Source organism: Lipotes vexillifer, unplaced genomic scaffold (genome assembly GCF_000442215.2).
Source record: "Lipotes vexillifer unplaced genomic scaffold, Lipotes_vexillifer_v1.1 scaffold469, whole genome shotgun sequence".
Taxonomy (NCBI): domain Eukaryota; kingdom Metazoa; phylum Chordata; class Mammalia; order Artiodactyla; family Lipotidae; genus Lipotes; species Lipotes vexillifer.
The window spans coordinates 343,563-362,899 of NW_006788006.1; the positions used below are offsets into that span (position 1 = coordinate 343,563).

The 19,337-nt window shown below is 50.9% G+C and overlaps 2 protein-coding genes across 2 annotated transcripts in view; both read left to right on the forward strand.

Moving 5' to 3' along the window:
• The window catches only part of LOC103083060 (H-2 class I histocompatibility antigen, Q10 alpha chain-like), a 9,468-nt gene extending 3,669 nt beyond the window's left edge, over nt 1-5,799 (forward strand). Inside the window, exons 2-7 of the mRNA XM_007460950.1 lie at nt 425-685; nt 2,126-2,401; nt 4,717-4,986; nt 5,107-5,202; nt 5,526-5,558; nt 5,735-5,799. Of these exons, the coding sequence (XP_007461012.1) occupies nt 425-685; nt 2,126-2,401; nt 4,717-4,986; nt 5,107-5,202; nt 5,526-5,558; nt 5,735-5,799 (1,001 nt within the window). The remainder of the gene's footprint in view (nt 1-424; nt 686-2,125; nt 2,402-4,716; nt 4,987-5,106; nt 5,203-5,525; nt 5,559-5,734) is intronic.
• Nucleotides 5,800-15,255: 9,456 nt separating this feature from the next.
• Nucleotides 15,256-19,337, forward strand: TRIM52 (tripartite motif containing 52). The gene is made up of 2 exons (XM_007460951.1): nt 15,256-16,056; nt 19,269-19,337. Exons 1-2 carry the CDS (start codon nt 15,256-15,258, stop codon nt 19,335-19,337), a joined length of 870 nt encoding a protein of 289 aa, XP_007461013.1.

Genomic DNA, 19,337 nt, shown 5'->3' on the forward strand with positions numbered 1-19,337 from the left:
CCGTGAGCCATGGGCGCTGAGCTTGCGCATCCGGCAACGGGAAAGGCCACGACAGTGAGAGGCCCACATATCGCAAAAAAAATAAAAAAATAATAATAAAAAAAAAAAAAAAAAAAAAAAAGTATGAGTATAAAGTATGAGTAAGTAGGCTCTGAGTGAAGAGCTGAGAAACTTTCTGGGAATAAAATCCATGAGACTTACTGCATGAACTTCGTTCTCAGTGTTTGACTGATTCTGTCTATATTTAAACTCTTTGTATGCCCTTATTTTTTCCACTGAAATTCCCAGTTCTTGCTGATAACGGATTCTCTGGATACGTTTCCATTGCCAACCCTACCCAGTACACTGACCACCACCCCCAACCCCCACCCAGTGCAGACCCAGGCAGTCCATGTGAGCCTGAGACCAGCCTGTGTTTCCACAGGGACACACTTGCTCCACTACTACTACCTGACCCTATCAGAGCCAGGCCCAAGCCTCCCTAAGTTTCTGGCTGTAGGCTACGTGGACGACCAGCCCTTCATCCGGTTTGACAGTCGTGTGGGCAAGGCTGAGCCCCAGGCCCCATGGATGACGCCAATGGATGCCCAGTACTGGGAGACGGAGACCAGGAAGCACGAGAAATGGGCGGAGGTGCAGCAGGTGGAGATGTGGACGGTGATGGGCTACCACAACCACAGCAGCGGTGCGTTGGGCAGACTCCCCATGCTTCGCGCTCTGCACACTGACCCTCGAGGCAGCCATGCCCATCATAGGGTGTGGGGCAAGCTTCTGATACTTGGCTCTTCTCAGTCTCCTTCCCCCACAGCCAAGCAGGGGCCTCAGGACCTCAGAATCAGGGCTTCAGCAGCCAGCCCACAGGCCAGTGAAGCAAGCATCCACAGGAGCAGAGGGCCCATGATAGCTCCCCCTCTCCACTTGGCTAGCCAGGGCTCTGGACCTCAGCAGACTGGGCGAGGCTTTTCCCTGCCTCACGCACCACCCTCAAATCACACCTGCCCACCCCAGGTCCTCAAGATGCCATCTCAGCTTCCCCATCTCAGCAGTAGCGAGCTTACAGCTACCACCAAGGCTGCTGCTAATTCTCCATAAAGTGCTTATGGAGCACAGCTCGTTGACACAACACCCTTCTGGTCTGTGGCCAGACACACCCAAATGACCAGACTAAAAGCCTCAGGTCCCCAGAGGCCTCAGAAAGAGTAGATATAGGGCTTCCCTGGTGGCGCAGTGGTTGAGAGTCCGCCTGCCGATGCAGGGGACACGGGTTCGTGCCCTGGTCCGGGAAGATCCCACATGCCACAGAGCAGCTGGGCCCGTGAGCCATGGCCGCTGAGCCTGTGTGTCCGGAGCCTGTGCTCCGCAACGGGAGAGGCCACAACAGTGAGAGGCCCGCGTATCGCAAAAAGAAAGAAAGAGTAGATATAAAGGACTGAGCCTGGGAAGGGCTGTGCATCAGCCCAGGGCCCCCAGGATAAGCATGGCATGACGTAGTCTTAGCACTGAGGACATTATACACCCGTAAGTAGTGTGGGATATGAAATAAGGATGTGTCTAAATATGAACTTGAGTGTTCGTCCCACATGAGAGGCCCAGCAGGTTTCTCAGCCCAGGCTGCTTATCAAACTTACTTGGGAGATTTTTTTAAATAAACTTATTTATTTTATTTATTTATTTTTGGCTGCATTGGGTCTTCGGTTCTGCATGTGGGCTTTCTCTAGTTGCGGCGAGCGGGGGCTACTCTTCGTTGTGGTGCGCGGGCTTCTCACTGCGGTGGCTTCTTTTGTTGCAAAGCACAAGCTCTAGGCGCACGGGCTTCAGTAGTTGTGGCTCACGGGCTCTGGAGTGCAGGCTTAATAGTTGTGGTGCATGGGCTTAGTTGCTCCATGGCATGTGGGATCTTCCCAGACCAGGGCTAGAACCCTTGTCCCCTGCATTGGCAGACGGATTTTTAACCGCTGCACCACAGGAAAGCCCCAGTTTTTGTTTTTGTTTTTGTTTTTTAAATGCTGACACCCTGTCCCTCCACCCTTTGGAGGCCCCTCTGGGTGGTAGGCTTCTCCGTGCCTCTCAGGGACTTGACACCCCCAGTCACCACTAACCAAAGCCTTCTTACCTGCACACACAGGTATGCACAGCACTCAGCGCATGTTCGGCTGTGAGATCCAGGAAGACGGCAGCTACAGGGGCTTCTGGCAGTTTGGCTACGATGGGCAGGACCACCTGTCGCTGGACCTGGAAACCCTGAGCTGGGTGTCAGCTGAGCCCATGGCCATGCGGACCAAGCACTGGTGGGAGACAGAGCGCTGCTACGCAGAGTATGACAAGGCCTACCTGGAAGGCCCCTGCCTTGCCTCTCTGCACAGATACCTGGAGCTGGGAGGCCAGAGATTCAGCCGGAGAGGTAAGGCCCACCCTGTGGCAATGCAGAATGGCCCCATGCTACCATTCTCAAGAGCCATCCCATTTGACAGAGAAGCCTTTGGTGGGGGCGGGGGGAGTGAGGAAGCAGGCAGTGTCCCCCTGGCTCAGACAAGCCCACTGGGACCCAGAAAGATGGTCAGCTAGCCAACAACTTTTTCCTGCAGAGGAGGAAGAAAGCTCAGACCACAGGCCTTCACCCCAAGTGAGGTGGAGTGGGGAGTTCTGGAGTCTCCCCTGTCCCAGTGTGGTCTTGGAGAATAAACCCCCTTATTCTGGGCCTCATTTTGTTCACCTACAGAGCGAGTGGGTTAAACTAGGTGCTTATAAAGTCCTTTTGGGGGTTAACATCCTTTGGCTCTGCTCCTTGGGAAACAGACCCCAGGCCCCAGGGGATAGCATCCCTCACCACTCCCTGGACCACTGGGGACTGCCAGGGAAACTGAAACCCTTTGCCTGTCTCCTCCCTCATACCCCTCATGCTAAACATGCTCCCCAGACTCCAGGTGCATCGCAAACTTCCCCTGAACCCAGTCGGCAGGGCTGGAGACACAAGGGCTGGGATGGACACTAGGGAAGGTGGGTGCTTTGGGGTGCCGAGGGTGAAAGCCTCGTGGCTGTGGTGGTCAGGGAGGCTGCTGGGGGTGGGGCTGATCAGAGCACCCAGCACACCGTGATGTCTGGTGATTGAGTAGTGGGATGTGAATCAGTTGAGGTAATGGGGAGGATATTCCTCAAAGGGAGGACAGGACAGATAACAACAGGAGCAGAAGATGTGATTATAAGAGCAGAGCGTGGTGGTTCAGGGCTCAGGCGCTGGAGCCTAGCCTCTAGATACACAGCTCAGCTCCAGGATTTGCTGGCTGTGTGACCTTGGGCAAGTTACTTGCCCTCTCTGTGCCTCAGTTTCCTCATCAGTATAATGAGGATGGTAATAATACCTGCTGCCTCCCCAAAGCAAACATTGGTGTGCGTTGAATAAGTAGTGTGGAACTCTCATTCAGCACCAGGTGTTATCTTCTGTCCTTCACCTGGTAGATTAGTCAGGATTCTCCACAGAAACAGAACCCACAGGATGCACAGAGAGAAAAAAAGAGATGTGTTCTAAGGAGTTGGGTCACATGACTATGGAGGTAGAGAAGTTCCAAGATCTGCAGTCAGGAAGCTGGAGACCCAGGAAGAGCTGATGCTGCAGTTCCAGTCTGAGACCAAAGGCCTGAGAACCGGGAGAACCAATGGTGTAGTTCCAGTGCGAATGCCAGAAAGTTCAAGGCACAAGAAGAGTCAGTGTTTCATTTTTTTTTTTTGCGGTACGCGGGCCTCTCACTGCTGTGGCCTCTCCCGTCGCGGAGCACAGGCTCCGGAAGCGCAGGCTCAGCGGGCATGGCTCATGGGCCCAGCCGCTCCGCGGCATGTGGGATCTTCCCGGACCGGGGCACGAATCCGCGTCCCCTGCATCGGCAGGCGGACTCTCAGCCACTGCGCCACCAGGGAAGCCCAGTGTTTCATTTTTTGAGTCTCAAGGCAGGAGAGACCCGTGTTCCAGCTCAGTAGTCAGGCTAGAGGAGCTCCCTATTACTCAGCCTCCTTGTCCCGTTCAGATCTTCAGCTCGGGGAATGGGCTCACGCACATTGCAGAAGGCAATCTGCTTTACTGAGTCCACTGATTCAAATGTTAATACCACCCAGAAACACCATCACACACCCAGAAAGATGTTTGACCAAATGCTTGGGCATCCCGTGGCCCGGGGGGGTGGATACAGAAAATGAACTATCACCCCTGAATTACGTCATTTGGAACTCGAACTCTGAGTGGAAGGAATGTTGAAGGAAGGCCCTGAGCGCTGGCAGAGGGCTGTGGACCAGAGTCAGACTGGGCTTCATGGCCAGGATGTCCATCTCTGGAGCCCACAGTCATAACCATTCTCATTATAGGGTCAGAGAAGTATGATGCTTCTTGCCCTCATTTAACAAAGTCTTATTAGGCACCTCCTATATGCAGGAAGTCACAGGGGGAAGTATGTCAAGTCTCTGAGAAAACCCTAGACCTCCTTGGAGGTTGGGGTCAGGAAGTCATATCCCCCTCATGGAAGTTCCCGGGCCAGTGCCCCTCTGGGATGGTGGGCAACGGGTTGTCCCTGCTTGCAGCAGTAATTGGGTGCCTCCCCTGGAGAGAGACCCTGTCCCTATTTCCTTGTCCTCCGCCCTGGAGGATGCGGGAGGAGCCCGGGATTAAGCATGAGGGATGGGCAGAGCGCAGGCACTCACCACCCTTCCTCGCTCCCCCTCTCCCTGCAGAGCCACCCACAGTGCAGATAACAGAGCACTCGGCCAAGGATGGCGGCACCACCCTGAGGTGCTGGGCCCTGGGCTTCTATCCACACAACATCTTGCTGAGCTGGTGGCTGGGGGAGAAGGAACTGGACTCCGAGTATGCGGAGACACGCCCCAGTGGGGACGGCACCTATCAGACGTGGGCGGCTGTGTGGGTGCCGGCGGGGAAAGAGGCCCAGTACACCTGCCGCGTGCAGCACTCCAGCCTGAACCACACGTTCACTGTGTCCTGGGGTGAGGAGCTGGGGCTTGGCCCGGAGCGGGTGAGGAGGGGCTGGGGAGGGCCCAGGGCACCTGGAGACAGTCCCATGGACTGGGGGTGGGGGGGCGCCCCTTTTCTCTGTCTTTTCTTAGAGTCCTCTCATCCTGGACTTACTGCCGCGGTTATCTCCCTCATCCTGGTCTTGCTGGTGGTTGTTGGTGGTGTGATCTTGACCAAGTGCATTCAAGGTAGGTGGGGAAGAAACAAAGGAGTGGGAGGCCCTCTGGCTGGTCCAGCCTTATGGGGAAGAATGCTGTGCTCCCATCCCTGCAGCTAGAACTGTTCCCTCCTGGGGAGCAGCAACTACTGCTGAGGTCCTGCCCCGTCCCCCACCTGTGGAAAAGCCCAAACGTCCCCACCCCACAGCTGCTCACCACCCCGAGGACCCTGCAGATCCCACAGTCAGGGGAGACCACTGGGCCTGACTTTGGGAAGGGCCCACAGTGGGAGCGGGAGGGATAATGTGGGAACACACCACCCACCTCCTCTCTTGTGTTCTCTTTCCCCACAGCCAGGAATAAGGAATCTTACGAGCAAGCCCCAGGTGACTGTGGGATGGACCAGTTGGGGAGAGGAAGCCCCAGGTGTTCAAGCATGGCGGGGATGCCTTGGAACTCAGGATGGGGGCGGGGCATGGGGTGGGTGCTTTCCCTGGCCTCAGCCTCCTGCCCCATCCCACCATCCTGGAGCTGGGGTCACCTCCCTCCTTTCTCCCTGCAGGTGGAGAGGACCCCCATAATTCCCAAAGCCCAGCAAGAGCAGGGGCTACTCAACTCATCTGCTGACAGAAGGTCACCGTCACAGATCAAGGAGGTGTTTTGTGGGGTGTTTGGGGACCTGAAGGCCCCCGGCACTGGCTGGCTGGTATGAAATCTGACTGTGAAGGGCCCACCCCACCCCCAAACTGAGGCGTCCTCACCCCTATCAGTCTCGTTACGAGTGGTCTGTGCCACTAGGATAGCTTTGCCATCTTCCTGAAGTCCTTTTAAAAGTCTAATTATTTCCCGTTTCGGGGATGGGGAGAAGGGCCGTAGTAATTCCTCAGATTGTTTTACACTTGACAATTTGCAAAATGATTTCATGTTAGTGTAAATCCCACTTGAGCTTCTCAGGCACCCTGTGAGAGTTTGGCTATGTTATTCTCATTCCCACTTCCCGAACGTGAAAACCAAGGGTCTGGGCAGTCAGGAAAGAACCAGAACAACAGTCAAAGAGTTACAGGGGCAGCATCCTTCATGCACGTGCTAGCGTCAGCAAGAAATGGCTGAATACCTGCCTCATTTATAAGTGTGTTCTTTTATGTATGTCTGATCCGCTTTGGGGAAGACTAGAGTGTTGGGGCTGTGAGGGTGTAGGGGAGGCGGCAAGGGTGGGAACATGTGTATGTGAGGGTGTGTGGGTGTGTATGTGTGAGGGTGAGAGGATATAGGGTGTATGTGAGGGTGAGTGTATGTGTGGTGTGTGGGTGTCCTTGTGTATATGAGGAGAAGCTCAGAGAGACAGGTGCCTGGGGGCTTGTTCGTTGGTCCCAGGCAGCTGGAGGATGAGAAACAACACAGGCCATATTTTCCATTATTTCCCGTCCTTTTGAATGATTTGAATTTTTGCAATAAGCACGTGTTACTTTTACAATAAGGGAAAGACCCCTTTTCACTGTGTCCTGTGGAAATGCTTGTGAAGGATATGTCTGGAGAAGGCCCAGCCTCACCTTTGCATTTTCAGTGGAGCAGAAACCCCATGTCTCCTCTGTGAACAAGAATCCAGTCTCACGGCCATTTGATGTGCTAAGGGGCTGGGACTCCAGAGCCCTGGCAGACAGAGGAAGTGCTCCACTGTCATAAAGGACACAAGGCCTGACCCCTCCCAGGGCACCCTCTGCCTCCCCTTCAGCTGACCCCAAGGTGTGACAGAGCCTCCTGTGGGGACTTTTGAAACCTCCGTGTCTGCAGCCCTGGGAGGCTCCGAGCCTGAGGATGTGAACGACTGTAATACTAGAAAAAGATTCAGCCTGCCCTGGTGGCCTGCAGGACCTCGGCAGTGAGCTTGTAATTATCAGATTGTCCTGAAGACGTGTCTTAAATGTCTGTCTTTCTCAGTGATGTTGTCATGTTCCATATATGCTGAGCAAACCACATACTAAGCAGGGCTCTGAGCACTGTACTGTATACTAAGCTGTTTAATCCTCAAAGCACACCTGTGTGGGAGAATTAATACTCCTTTGCTACAGGTGAGGAAACTGAGGCCCAGGGTCCCACAGCTGGTTCATGCCAGGGTTGGGATGTGAGGCCAGGTAGTCTGGCCACTGCACCAAAAGTCTCAATGACAACTGTGCTGTTCTGTAAACAGGCAAGCAAGTATAGGTCTGCAATCCATTATCTGCAATTCTGAAATCCAAGAAAAACGCCAAAAGCCAGAAGTTTCTTCCTAACTTTGTCATCATAACCTGACCTGGGGGACTTCCCTGGTGGTCCAGTGGTTAAGAATCTGCCTTCCAATGCAGGGGACATAGGCTCGATCCCCGGTCGGGGAACTAAGATCCCACATGCCGCGGGGCAACTAAGCCCATGAGCCGCAACTACTGAGACCGTGCGCCACAACTAGAGAGGCTGTGCACCACAACTACTGAGTCTGCTCACTCTGGAACCTGCGCACCACAACTAGAGAGAAGCCTGTGTGCCACGAGGAAAGATCCCATGTGCCACAACTAAGACCCAATGCAGCCAAAAATAAATAAATATTAAACTAAAACTAAGAAAAAAAAACTGACCTGGGAGAGAGGTGGGAGGAAAAACAAACAAAAAACCTTAAAGTGAAGTCAGGTTCTGTGCTTCCACTGCAGGGGGCGTAGGTTGGATCCCTGGTCGGGGAACTAAGATCCCATATGTCATGCGGTGTGGCCCCCCAAAAAAAAGTGTTATTCATGCTCATTTATTCCTCTAGTGCGCCTTTTCACAATTTTCCACAGAAATATTGATCTGGGGGATTATGGGGTGTCACCCCAGACCCCTCTGGTAGTATTATGTAATATTCAGCATCCATATCTGGGTAGCTTTCTAAAGCCCAAAGAATTCTAAATTCTGAAATACATCTGGCCCTAAGGGTTTCGGGTAAGAGATTATGGACCTGTATTAATAAGGTTTTGCAGCAATAAACATGTTTTATTTTTACAGTTGTCTGACTGTATGGTGAGACAAGTTAGGAAACGGGGCAGGTCTGGCCCCTACAGATAAGAGGCACAAGTGCCCAGGTGGACCCTCAAGGTTCCCTCAGCCCTGGAAGCACTTAGGTCCTCCTGAGCAGAAGTGAAACATTCTTCCCTGGGGAAGGGGTAGAGGCAGAGTGTGTTTGGGGAGAAGCAGATTGGAGGAGGCTTCTGGCCAGTCATTCTCTCTTTGAATTGGTACAGCTGTGTCACCTTTCTGTACCCTACACATATCGCCAAGGCTTCAGGCTCCTCTTACACACCTCCCAGACCCACCTCCTCAGCTTTGGTCCTGCCCAGCCAAGTGTAGACCTTAGACTGGCAATTTGCGTGGCTTCTTTGACGCAAGGGCATTGAATATTCAGGGAGCCTTAGATAGAGGGTCCGGCTTCCATAAGTGCAAGCCCTGGGCAGAATGGGCCGGAAGTTCCCGTCCAGTTCTGTGCTTCTCTGTATCTAGGACCCTGAATACCTCTGGGGCCTCGGGATTATAGGACCATACCTCCAGATGAGGAAAAGGGGCAGAGAGGCCATGGACTGGAACAGTCCCACAACAGCCCCTACAGGACGGTAGCAGGGCCTCAGGCACCTGCCACCCAAAGGCTACAGTCATTTCGCTCTTCCATTAAGCCTCACTGGCTACTTGGTTTAGAAACTGCCAGAGGGCAAAGGCCGAGCAGTCAGTATCTGTCCTGGATATCCATCAGCGAACCCTAGTTTTTGCGCCTCACGGCCTTTTCCTGCTGGCTCTCCTCACCCTCTGTCCACTCGGCCTCCTGCCTTCTCACCAGAACACGACACCTGCAAGAAGGCCTGGAGCTCCGGGACCAGGGGGCTGGTAGGCGGAAGTGCCTGAGGTGAAGAGACAGCCGCTCCGCCTACCCTGGCCTGGGGGCCCTTCCTCCCCCTCCCTGAGTCCTACTAACCCTTCCCTGCTGAAGCAGCTCTCACCGCAACTTCGCACCCCAGGCAGAACCTACCAGCCTTTATGCTGCCAATGGCACCACCGTCCTGACGTTCAGGAAGTGTCTGCTCCATAACTGGATTATGAGATCCTTGGCAACTGGGCAACTTCATTTTGTTTTCATTATATTTCCCTTAGAGGCTAGTTCAGTGTTTTGCCCGTGGAACCATAAAATACATTTTAGGGGAAAAAACCAAAAAGTATATAAAAATTAAAAAATAATACATTTAAGACCTAAAGGGATCCTAGAGCATCTCTAGGAGCCCCTGATAATTTGACACTCTAACTACCCCACCCCATCATGCTGAGGTCCCCTCTGCTGAGGCCTTGGGGCCTCTCACATTAGAGTCCTTCCTGTCCAGGCTGTGAGCTCTCTCAAGTGTGTCTCTCTCTTACCTCCCACCCGCTCCCCAACACAGACTGGTCTAAGTCTGGCGCACCTGCAAAGACTGAAGCAAAGACAGATGATTCAACTAGAACCCGCCAACCAGGTAGGAGGTGAACCTAGGGGTCCTGAGTCTGATTCCACAGAGGAATGAACAGGCCCAGAAAGCATGGCAGTTTCCCCTAACCCAGGCTTTACTCCACCCTCATTTTTGTTTCCCTGCTTAGTAGCAGCTTGTTAGTGGTTTCAACCAAAGTCCGGGACTATGGGCCCAACTGGACCAGCCCGGATGCCTGCCTCTCTCCTGGGTTCCTTCCTCAGCCACGTGTACCAGGTGAGAAACTTGTGAGGGGATAGAAGGCAACCACAGAGGGAGTTCATCTCAGCCCTGAGTGTTCCCCTCAGCGGCCCCAACAGCTACCACAGTCTCAGGAGTGGACAGAGACAGGAAGACAAGCAAGGAGGGCTCCGAGTGCCCTTGGAAGCAGAGAAGGGGCATGCAAATCTGGCAGGGGTAGGATGGCAGCTTTGCAAGGGCTCTTCCCTCAGAGACCTGAGGCAACAGCCTTCCTACCCAGCAGGGCACTGACTTTGTGTCCTGAGGGTACTGCCACAGACCTCTCCTGGGAACTGCTTCCCTCTGTCAGCCAGACTGGGCTGGCTGGGGCTCAGACTTGTGGGATCTCCACCCGAAGACCCACCCCTCGTTCACCCTGTGGGTAGAGTCCAGACTTCAAGGCCTCAGGCCACGCTGATATCCTCCGCACCCCCCTTTGCACAAATCTCACGTGCTGACCGCTCACTCAGGAGTCCTGCCCCAAACCACAACTTTTCAGGGCCCACTACATTCAGAGCAGAATCTCTGGCTGCTCAGTGTGGCCTGGTGCTTTGTGATTATGTGTCAAATGAATGAAGGAATCCATTAATGAATAATAATGAATCATGGTATTCAGTGAATGACATTAGAAGCCAAACTCACTGAATGGCAAGCCTTTCTTACAAGCCATCTTCGATGCAGCCTCACTCCCCCAGTTACCCTCACTGTTCCAGCCATGCCTGCCCTCCCCCAAGGCCTTCCAGAATCCTGGAGACCTGGCCAACCCTGCCATGAGTACCATGATGAATAATGCAGGACATATCCAGGCAGCCAGGGCCTGGCCAGATGGGAACATACGACAACGGTCAACTGCAAGGCCCAGCCCTGGGCTGGTCGTTTTTTTCTCCTCTAATTTCCTAGCCCCTCCAGGCACCTTTGCTCCACAGTGACAGAGCCAGGACAGGGAAGAGACCCAGGAAGCCAGAGCTATCTGCACTGCAGCAGGGGCAGAGGAGAAGCTGGGCCTGAGTTTAAGGAAAAGCAAGGCTGATCCACTGTTCATACTCACTCTGTCCAGTCAGGACCTCTGGAATCTGACTGGGAGGAGAGAGTGCTAGGGTGCTGGGGACGAGCCCGCGTCTTGAACCCAGAGGGGAGAAACAAGCCAGAATTGTAACATCAGAAGGCATTCTGGAGGTCCTCCATTCCAGCCTCCTAGCACAGGGGTCAGTAAACTTTTCCTGTAAAGTGTCAGATAGTAGATATTTTGGACATTTGTGGCCACATACAGTCTCTGTCCTAATATTCACCTTTGTTTTCTATTTTTACAACCCCTTTAAAATTTAAAAATTGTTCCTTGCTCTTGGGCCTTACAAAAAGAAACCGAGGGCCAGATTTGCCAACCCCTGTGTGACCAAGCCCGTGCTAGACTGCCTCTCTGGTACCTCTGATAAGTGGTCCCCAGTGTCTGTGTGACAAGTACCTGCCTCCTCACCATAAACTGGAATTTAATCATCTGCAGTTGCGTGCGGTTCTTCAGCCTAAAAAGGCTGATGTAAGTTTCCATGGATACATTTTCTGAATTCAGAGTCCTGAGAAAAATGCACTGGCAGCCACCACCATTGCTGAGCCCTCGTTCCTGAGTGCCCTCCACTGCAGCTGTTTTCCCAGTGCCCCTGGGACAGTGGCACCTGAGGCCCTGTGTGTGCCAAATGGTCTACTCCAACAACCCACAGCTCCCAGCTGAGTTCAGGAGAAGGCTAGCAGTCTTCCTATGAATAGAAGAGTATGCCTGGTTGCTCGGGATGTGGAATTTGCAAGAGGGCTTAAAACCAAGCCTCCCGTATACCCTGATAAATAACAGCTAAGCCTCACAACCTGAGGGAATCTAAACAAAGCCCCTCTCCCAGCTGCCACTTGGATTTGAGGAGACGTAATTCAGAGGAAAAAGAAGATAAAATAGGTATTGAACTTTACAGGGCTTTATTCACCTAGGTATTCTTGACAATGGGTGTCCACTCTATGTTCCTTTTTTTTTTTTTTTTTCACGAACCTGTGTCCCCTGCATCGACAGGCGGACTCTCAACCACTGCACCACCAGGGAAGCCCAAACTCAGTTTTTGTTTTTTTTTTTTGCGATATGTGGGCCCCTCACTGTCGTGGCCTTTCCCGTTGCCGGACGCGCAAGCTCAGCGCCCATGGCTCACGGGCCCAGCCGCTCCGCGGCACGCGGGATCCTCCCGGACCGGGGCACGAACCCGTATCCCCTGCATCGGCAGGCGGACTCCCAACCACTGCGCCACCAGGGAGGCCCTATGTTCCTTTTAAGTCTCAACAGTTCCTTCAGGATGATCCCACAAGCCTTCCCTCACCATCTTCTTCCACCCATTCCCCCTTGCTCTTTCTCCAGCTCTCCTTCCCACCTGGGCTCTGCTCCCTGGGGCAAGCAGGAACTTGCTTTTATAAGCAGCCCCCTCTTCCCTTGGTCTGCTCCCCAGCTCTTTGCCCACCTGCTTCCATGTGCGGGGGAGAACCTGCATTCAGAGATGGGGAAGTATTCCAGCCTTGAAACTCTCATTGCTTATATTTTCCCCGTGGCTTCTCAGGGGCAGTCATGACCTCCAGGATGGTTCCCAGATTGTATATGGGAGTTTACTTGCTAGTTTTCTAACAAACACCACCAATGGGTGTCCCACCTGAGGCAGGTCAGACCTGGGTTTCAACTCCCTCCCTCTCCAGTCAAAAGGCTCTCAGAACCACTAGCATGACAGGGAATTCCCTGGCGGTCCAGTGGTTAGGACTCTGAGCTTCTACTACAGGGGGCATGGGTTCCATCCCTGGCCAGGGAACTAAGATCCCGAGTACTGTGGCCAGAAAGAAAAAAAAAAACCTAGGATGACAGATGGCATATTATTTTTCCCCTCAGCATTCAAATCACTTGACCCTACTCAAAGTGGGAGAGAATAGGAGATAAGGGAGAGTTTCTTCTAAGGTTTATCTACTACAGGAAAGGAAATAGAGTGGCAGGTGATGAGGATAAAAAGATAACTCCAGTGGGCACTGTTCAAACCATTTTACAATTAATCCAACTTCACAACAACCCATGACGTGTGTGCTACTATCATCTTTATGTTACAGATGGGGAAACTGAAGCACAGGGATGTTAAGAAACTAATCCAAGGTCATACAGAGAGTGACAGAGTTGGGATGTGAACACAGCCTGGTGCCAGCCTCAGGGAAGAGTCTCCTTCAGGAGATTATGCCTGGGCAGTGACTTGAAGGTTAATTAGGGATTATATCCAAGTGAAGCAGTGAGGTGAGAGCCTTCTAGGTGAGTGAACAACATGCCCAAAGACATAGAGGCAACAGCTTGGCTTGAGTGTGTCAGACTTTCATCTCAGGTGAATGGTACTGGTCGCTAAAAGATGGACTTAAATAAGGCCAAGTGACCCTTCAGGAAACTTCTTGTCCATTTGGAAGCTATGGGGTCAGATGTAGGCTGGAAGGAACAGAGACAGAGAAGACCTAGATCTGAGGAGATAAAAACCAGCAGGACTTGATGGCAGCAATTTGTTGGGTTCCATTTATTTACTCAGCAGATATGTAGGGAGTACTCGCTATATGTTCAGCACTATGACAGAGGAGCTATGTGTACAATGTTGAATAGCACGTTTACCATTCTTACTCTGTGGGACTTAGAGTCCAAGCTTGGGCCCAGAGAGGGAAAGGAAGGGATCCAGGGCTCGTTGAAGTTTCCATTAGGGCAGGTGGAATTCCTCAAACCAAAGTGACCAATTATTGAGGGGTGCAATCACTCCAATGGGTGTTGAACAGCATCTTATTGAAGTAAAACAGAACATATCAGTGACTTGAATGCCCTAAGGAAAAGAACAATTTCCCCCAATTTTGTTTCTGTCATATATGTGCAAGTCTGTATTGGATCAATATGTGCAATGTACTTCTTACTGAGGGTCAAGTTAAAAAAAGAAAAAAATAGGGTTTCCCTGGTGGCGCAGTGGTTGAGAGTCTGCCTGCTGATGCAGGGGACATGGGTTTGTGCCCCGGTCTGGGAGGATCCCACATGCCGCGGAGCGGCTGGACCCGTGAGCCACGGCCGCCGGGCCTGCGCGTCCGGAGCCTGTGCTCCGCAACGGGAGAGGCCACAACAGTGAGAGGCCCACGTACCGCAAAAAAATAAAAAATAAAAAAAAATAAACCTTGCGAACCTTGGGTGAAGGACGACCGCTCGCCTATAACCCTATACTCCTTGAAGGAACAATCATGCCTTACTCATTTTTTTGTTCCTATAACATGGATAGATGAAAATGGATGGATGGGTTATGCATGCCTATGATGGATGGATGGAGAGATAGAGGGATGGATGAAAAATGAATAGTTATTTGGGTGGGTGGATGCATGCGTGGTGAGTGGATGGTGAATGGAAGGATTATAGATGGAGGTAAAAAGATCCACAGGCGAAGTTGGTGCCTGCTGAGGGCAGGCAGCAAGAAAGGGGTGAATTGGTCTGTGGAAAGTTGGAAGCACCCAAGTCTTCACGCGAGATTCTTTGATCTCACCGCCACCCAACTGCGCAGTGAGCTCGATCCCGCCAGGTTGCTACAGACCACGCCCTAGAGCGCTGCAGCAGTGCAGACAGAATCCTCCCTACCACAAAGGCCTCTAGGTAGAGGAGCCGGAAGTGCACGAGAGTACCAGAGGTCGGCCGCCGCAGTCTCCACCCTTTTGGGTCCATCTAGGGACGGGCTTTCCTGAGCGGCTGTTGGACCCTCTGCATCTGGCTGATTAGAGCGCTCAGTGGCTTAAACTGATTCTCTCGCCGCCTCCACCCATTCTGACCAGGCTGTCTTTCCTGTCTGGGGCGGCTGGATGGGCTGCAGGGGTTTCTGGGGGGCGCATCTCCGGGGGAAACCATAGAGAGGTGGCCCTCCGTCCGCCCAGTCCGCCCCCTCCCGAGTGTGGGTTAACGCGCCTACGTCATTTTCGGTCACCTCTGGTGGGGTGAGGAGCGCCGGCTTCTGAGGCGGACGCCGCCGCCGGCTCAGGCAAACAGAGAGGGAGGCGAGAAACGTGGAGGGATCTGAGTTTGCACGCTGAGTCTCGAAGGGAAGTGGGGGCCGCAGCCTGGTTCCGCCCCCACTGCCTTACAGCTGTGAGTTCGGGCCTGGGGCTTTCGCGCTTAAAGCTGGGGAGAGTCTGAGAGAGGGGAGCAAGCCTTCTCTGAGGGCCCGAGTAGGCAGAACAGGGTTGGGGACAGCTTTGGATCACCAGCGTAGCTTGGAGGCAGGCCTGCAGGTGTGTCCCCCGCTTCTCAGCTGTGAGCTGACGCATCCATACCAACCGGCAGCGCGTTAAGATGGCTGGCTATGCCGCTGCTCCCAACGCCTCGCACACCCTTCAGGAGGAAGTGGTGTGTGCCATCTGCCTGGATTACTTCAAGGATCCCGTGTCCATCGGCTGCGGGCATAACTTCTGCCGAGGGTGTGTGACGCGGCTGTGGGGCAAGGAAGATGATGAGGAAGTCAGGGACGAAGGGGAACATGAATGGGAGGAGGACGGCGAGGCGGTGGGGGCCATCGGTGGTTGGGGCAACTCCACTGGAGAGGTTTTATACCAGGGCAATGCTGACGAGGAGTTGTGCCAGGACCAAGAGGATGATGAACTCTGGGACGGTGACGGTGGCGTAAGGGATTGGGACAACGTGGATTATGTGTGGGACCAGGAGGAAGAAGAGGAGGATACGGACTATTACCTGGGAGGCGTGAGACATGACCTGAGAACTGACGTCTACCCAGAAGAGGAGATATTGGAAGAATACGATGAGGACGACCAAGAGCTGTATCCTGACACTCACCTGCCTCCTCCCCCGGCCCCTCCACGGCAGTTCACCTGCCCCCAATGCCAAAAGAGCTTCACGCGTCGCAGCTTTCGTCTCAACTTGCAGCTGGCCAACATGGTCCAGATAATTCGCCAGATGTGCCCCACTCCTAATCGAGGGAGCCAGGGGAATGATCAGGGCATCTGCTCCAAACACCAAGAAGCTCTGAAACTATTCTGTGAGGTGGACAAAGAGGCTGTCTGTGTGGTGTGTCGAGAATCCAGGAGCCAAAAACAGCACAGCGTGGTGCCAATGGAGGAAGTGGTTCATGAGTACAAGGTGAGCGGCATGAGGGAATGTGGGGATTTGAAGGGAGTGGAGGAGAAACCAGGGGAGCTGGGGACTTGGCAGTTGAGCCTCTTCTTTTGTGAGGGATGGGGCACAGGGTGGAGAGAGATGGGTATATGTGGACGAAGGAGACACTGGCTGAGGCTGACTGGCTTCCCCAGAGGAAACTGAGTAAAGACAAAAGACAGTAACTGGGAGCTGACCACTGTTGTTACTCCCTTTCAATCTACCAAAGTATAAGGGGGTATAAGTGACAGACGCCCCCTGCCCCCAGTACTTCATTTCCCTCTGATGTGAGTCCTGACCAAGACTCGGGGATCCTTAATACATAGGAATGGAAAGCCACAGTACTTGTAGATAACAGACATTCAGGACATCAGCACAAGCAGTGTCAAAACGGGACTAATACTGGTTAGACCAAAAAGCCAGGTGTGATTCCTGGACTAATAAGAGCAACTGGACACACCCACTCTCCCAAAGTCTGGGGTCACTTTCCCACCTTCAGGAGGGCCCATTTTCCCTGTAGAGAAAGGCAGAGGGCATAAACATCTTTGATGGTTCAGAATAAACCTCTCGGCCCGATCACCTTCCTTACCTGTTATTTTATCAGAGTGAAAGAAGTTAAGGATTTAGGATCAGATGACCTGGCTCTGCAATTTACTGTCTAATCTTGGGCAAGTCTCAACCTCCTAGCTTTACTTTTCCCCTAGGCTTGTTACGATTTAAAGAGATCATTTATGTGAAAGTATTTTATAAACCATAAAGCGCTGAACAGATGTTTCTTTAGTTTGACTTTCCTCTAGTTTCCTTTCATTTCTTTGGGTTCTGATTTGGTTAATACCTTGCTTTCTAGGCCTGATCTGAGTATTAGAAAATTGTCTCAATGACAGCATGAATACTGTCAAAAAGCCTAGATGGATGTGACTCCTAGCAGTACCCAAGGAGGGAGAGGTTGTCTTCAAGTCCATAAAAGTCTTATAATCAATAGCAACTGCTCACGTCTTAGTAGTGCTTTACAGTTTATAAAATGTATTTCCTCATGTTCTTCTACAGCAGTGATTTTCAAACCATAGATTTTGACCAATTAGTGGGTCTTAAAATAAATGGGTTATGCCCAGCATTATTTTTAAATGAAACAGAAGAGAAAATATCAGAGTGCACGGGAGCACAGTAAGGGTAAGAATTGTTTTATGAAACTTACAGTTAAGACACAAATCTTCACTACAAACCACTGCTAATTCCATCATATTAATATGATTTAAGGATAAACCCTACTACCATGCTTTCCCCCCAGGGTAATAATTAAGTTTGCTTATAGAAGAAACTATGTCCTATATTTCTGGGTTTTGGTACATTGAAGCTGAGGAGAGGAGGTATCCTTTCATTCCTCTGCTAGGATTCTCTAGAAAGGATTTTGAAACCAAAATTTTAATTGAAAGCCAATTTAGACAAGAGAAAAGAGGTAGTCTTTTCATCTGGGGAGGCCAGCTAACACTCATTTGAAACCTCAGAAGTTATTTATAAAGCACCTTAGTAAGTATAAACAGCAAAACCAAGTTAAACAAATAGGAGATAATCCCTTTCAAAATATGTAATATTTTTTTAAAAAATAAAACTTTTATTTTCAAACATATACCAGAACTTAGGTTGATAGTGTTACCAAACATGGGAGTTACACTGAAGACGTAAAAATTATGTAGGCTATGTGTAAACTGATATTAACTGACATATTCTTTAATTCTTTATACAGTTTATAGTTTTGTCACTTCCTTTCATTGGTAAACATGCACCTTAGAGTAGCATGATTTAGAATCATAGTATACAAAACTCTCACAATAGTTAACATTATATGGAACTTCTTTTTTTTTTTTTTTTTTTTTGGCGGTACGCGGGCCTCTCACTGTTGTGGCCTCTCCCGTTGTGGAGCACAGGCTCTGGACGTGCAGGCTCAGCGGCCATGGCTCACGGGCCCAGCCGTTCCGCGGCATGTGGGATCTTCCCGGACTGGGGCACGAACCCACGTCCCCTGCATCGGCAGGCGGACTCTCAACCACTGCGCCACCAGGGAAGCCCGGAACTATTTTTATATAATGGTTTATTTAATATGCTATACATTAGCCACCACACAGTTATGGTTACGTTAAATTCTCTCTTGTCGGCTACTAATGCAACAAAATTTTAATCTTACTTTGGAGGTGATCAAGCTGTTTTAGCTTTAGGGGCTATGAGTCGGGAGTTGTTACTCATAGACTCAAGGAATAGGTCAGTGATTTTCAGGAACAGATAAGAAAGGCATTCTCTCCCCCTCCCTTCACACATTATATCAGCATTGCAGGGTATGGGGAGAGTTATTTATAAAATCATATTTAGTATTATAATGTTAAAAAGAAAAAAGATTTAATTTTTCATAATAGAAGAAATAAATTGGAAAGAACTCCTTGGCTGGTGGGAATACAAAGATGGAGCAAGAATCATTCAGAGTAAGGCCTGTTGTCAGTGAGGTGTATAACTAGTTGGATACCCAGAGATGTTTGTTGTGGATATGGTGCCATTTATACTGCTATTCCTTAAAGTTTAATTTTGTATAAGAAGAGGCTTTTTAGCTCTGAAAAGTTTACTTATTTACATCTTCCATTTTGTCCATCCCATGAGTTAGAGTTCGTCTTGACTCTTCAAGCTAGAATCAGAGGATTATGAAAATAAGATCGTTTAGATTGACCAAGGGCACCATTAAATGGTGTCAGGTTTTAGGCAGCAGACGGGTGTATAAAAAGAAAATGAACAAAGATTTCACTTGTTGAGGCTCGGGCACGACTGGATGCCTGTAATTGCCCTGCCACCCAGCTGCCGCTGATAAAGTCATTCATCGCTCTGCAAGAGGGACCAGATGCTTCCATCATCAGTACTCCTTGTTTTTCTGTTTTCTCCTTTGAGGTAGCTAAAGATGGCAGCCAAAATTTTTTTGAGGCTTTTATCACGTATGGATTCATGTATGATGCAGAAGATAGGGTCAACTTCTTCAGCTGAGTTATCTGAAAGTGTTGGGCAGTAACACATGCCAAACACTTAAAGTTATGCCACTAAAAACAGTATTCTGCAAAGCACAATTCTCTGCAGTTTTAAGACTGGACAGTATTGGAATAATAACAGGAATCTTCAAAGGCAATGAAAGCTTACTGTTAAATAGCCTTTTAATTGCAAAGGAGAAAAAAATGGAGAAAATTGTGAAACCTTGCATTCCGAATGCTGCTACAACTTTGAGAGGAAATTGA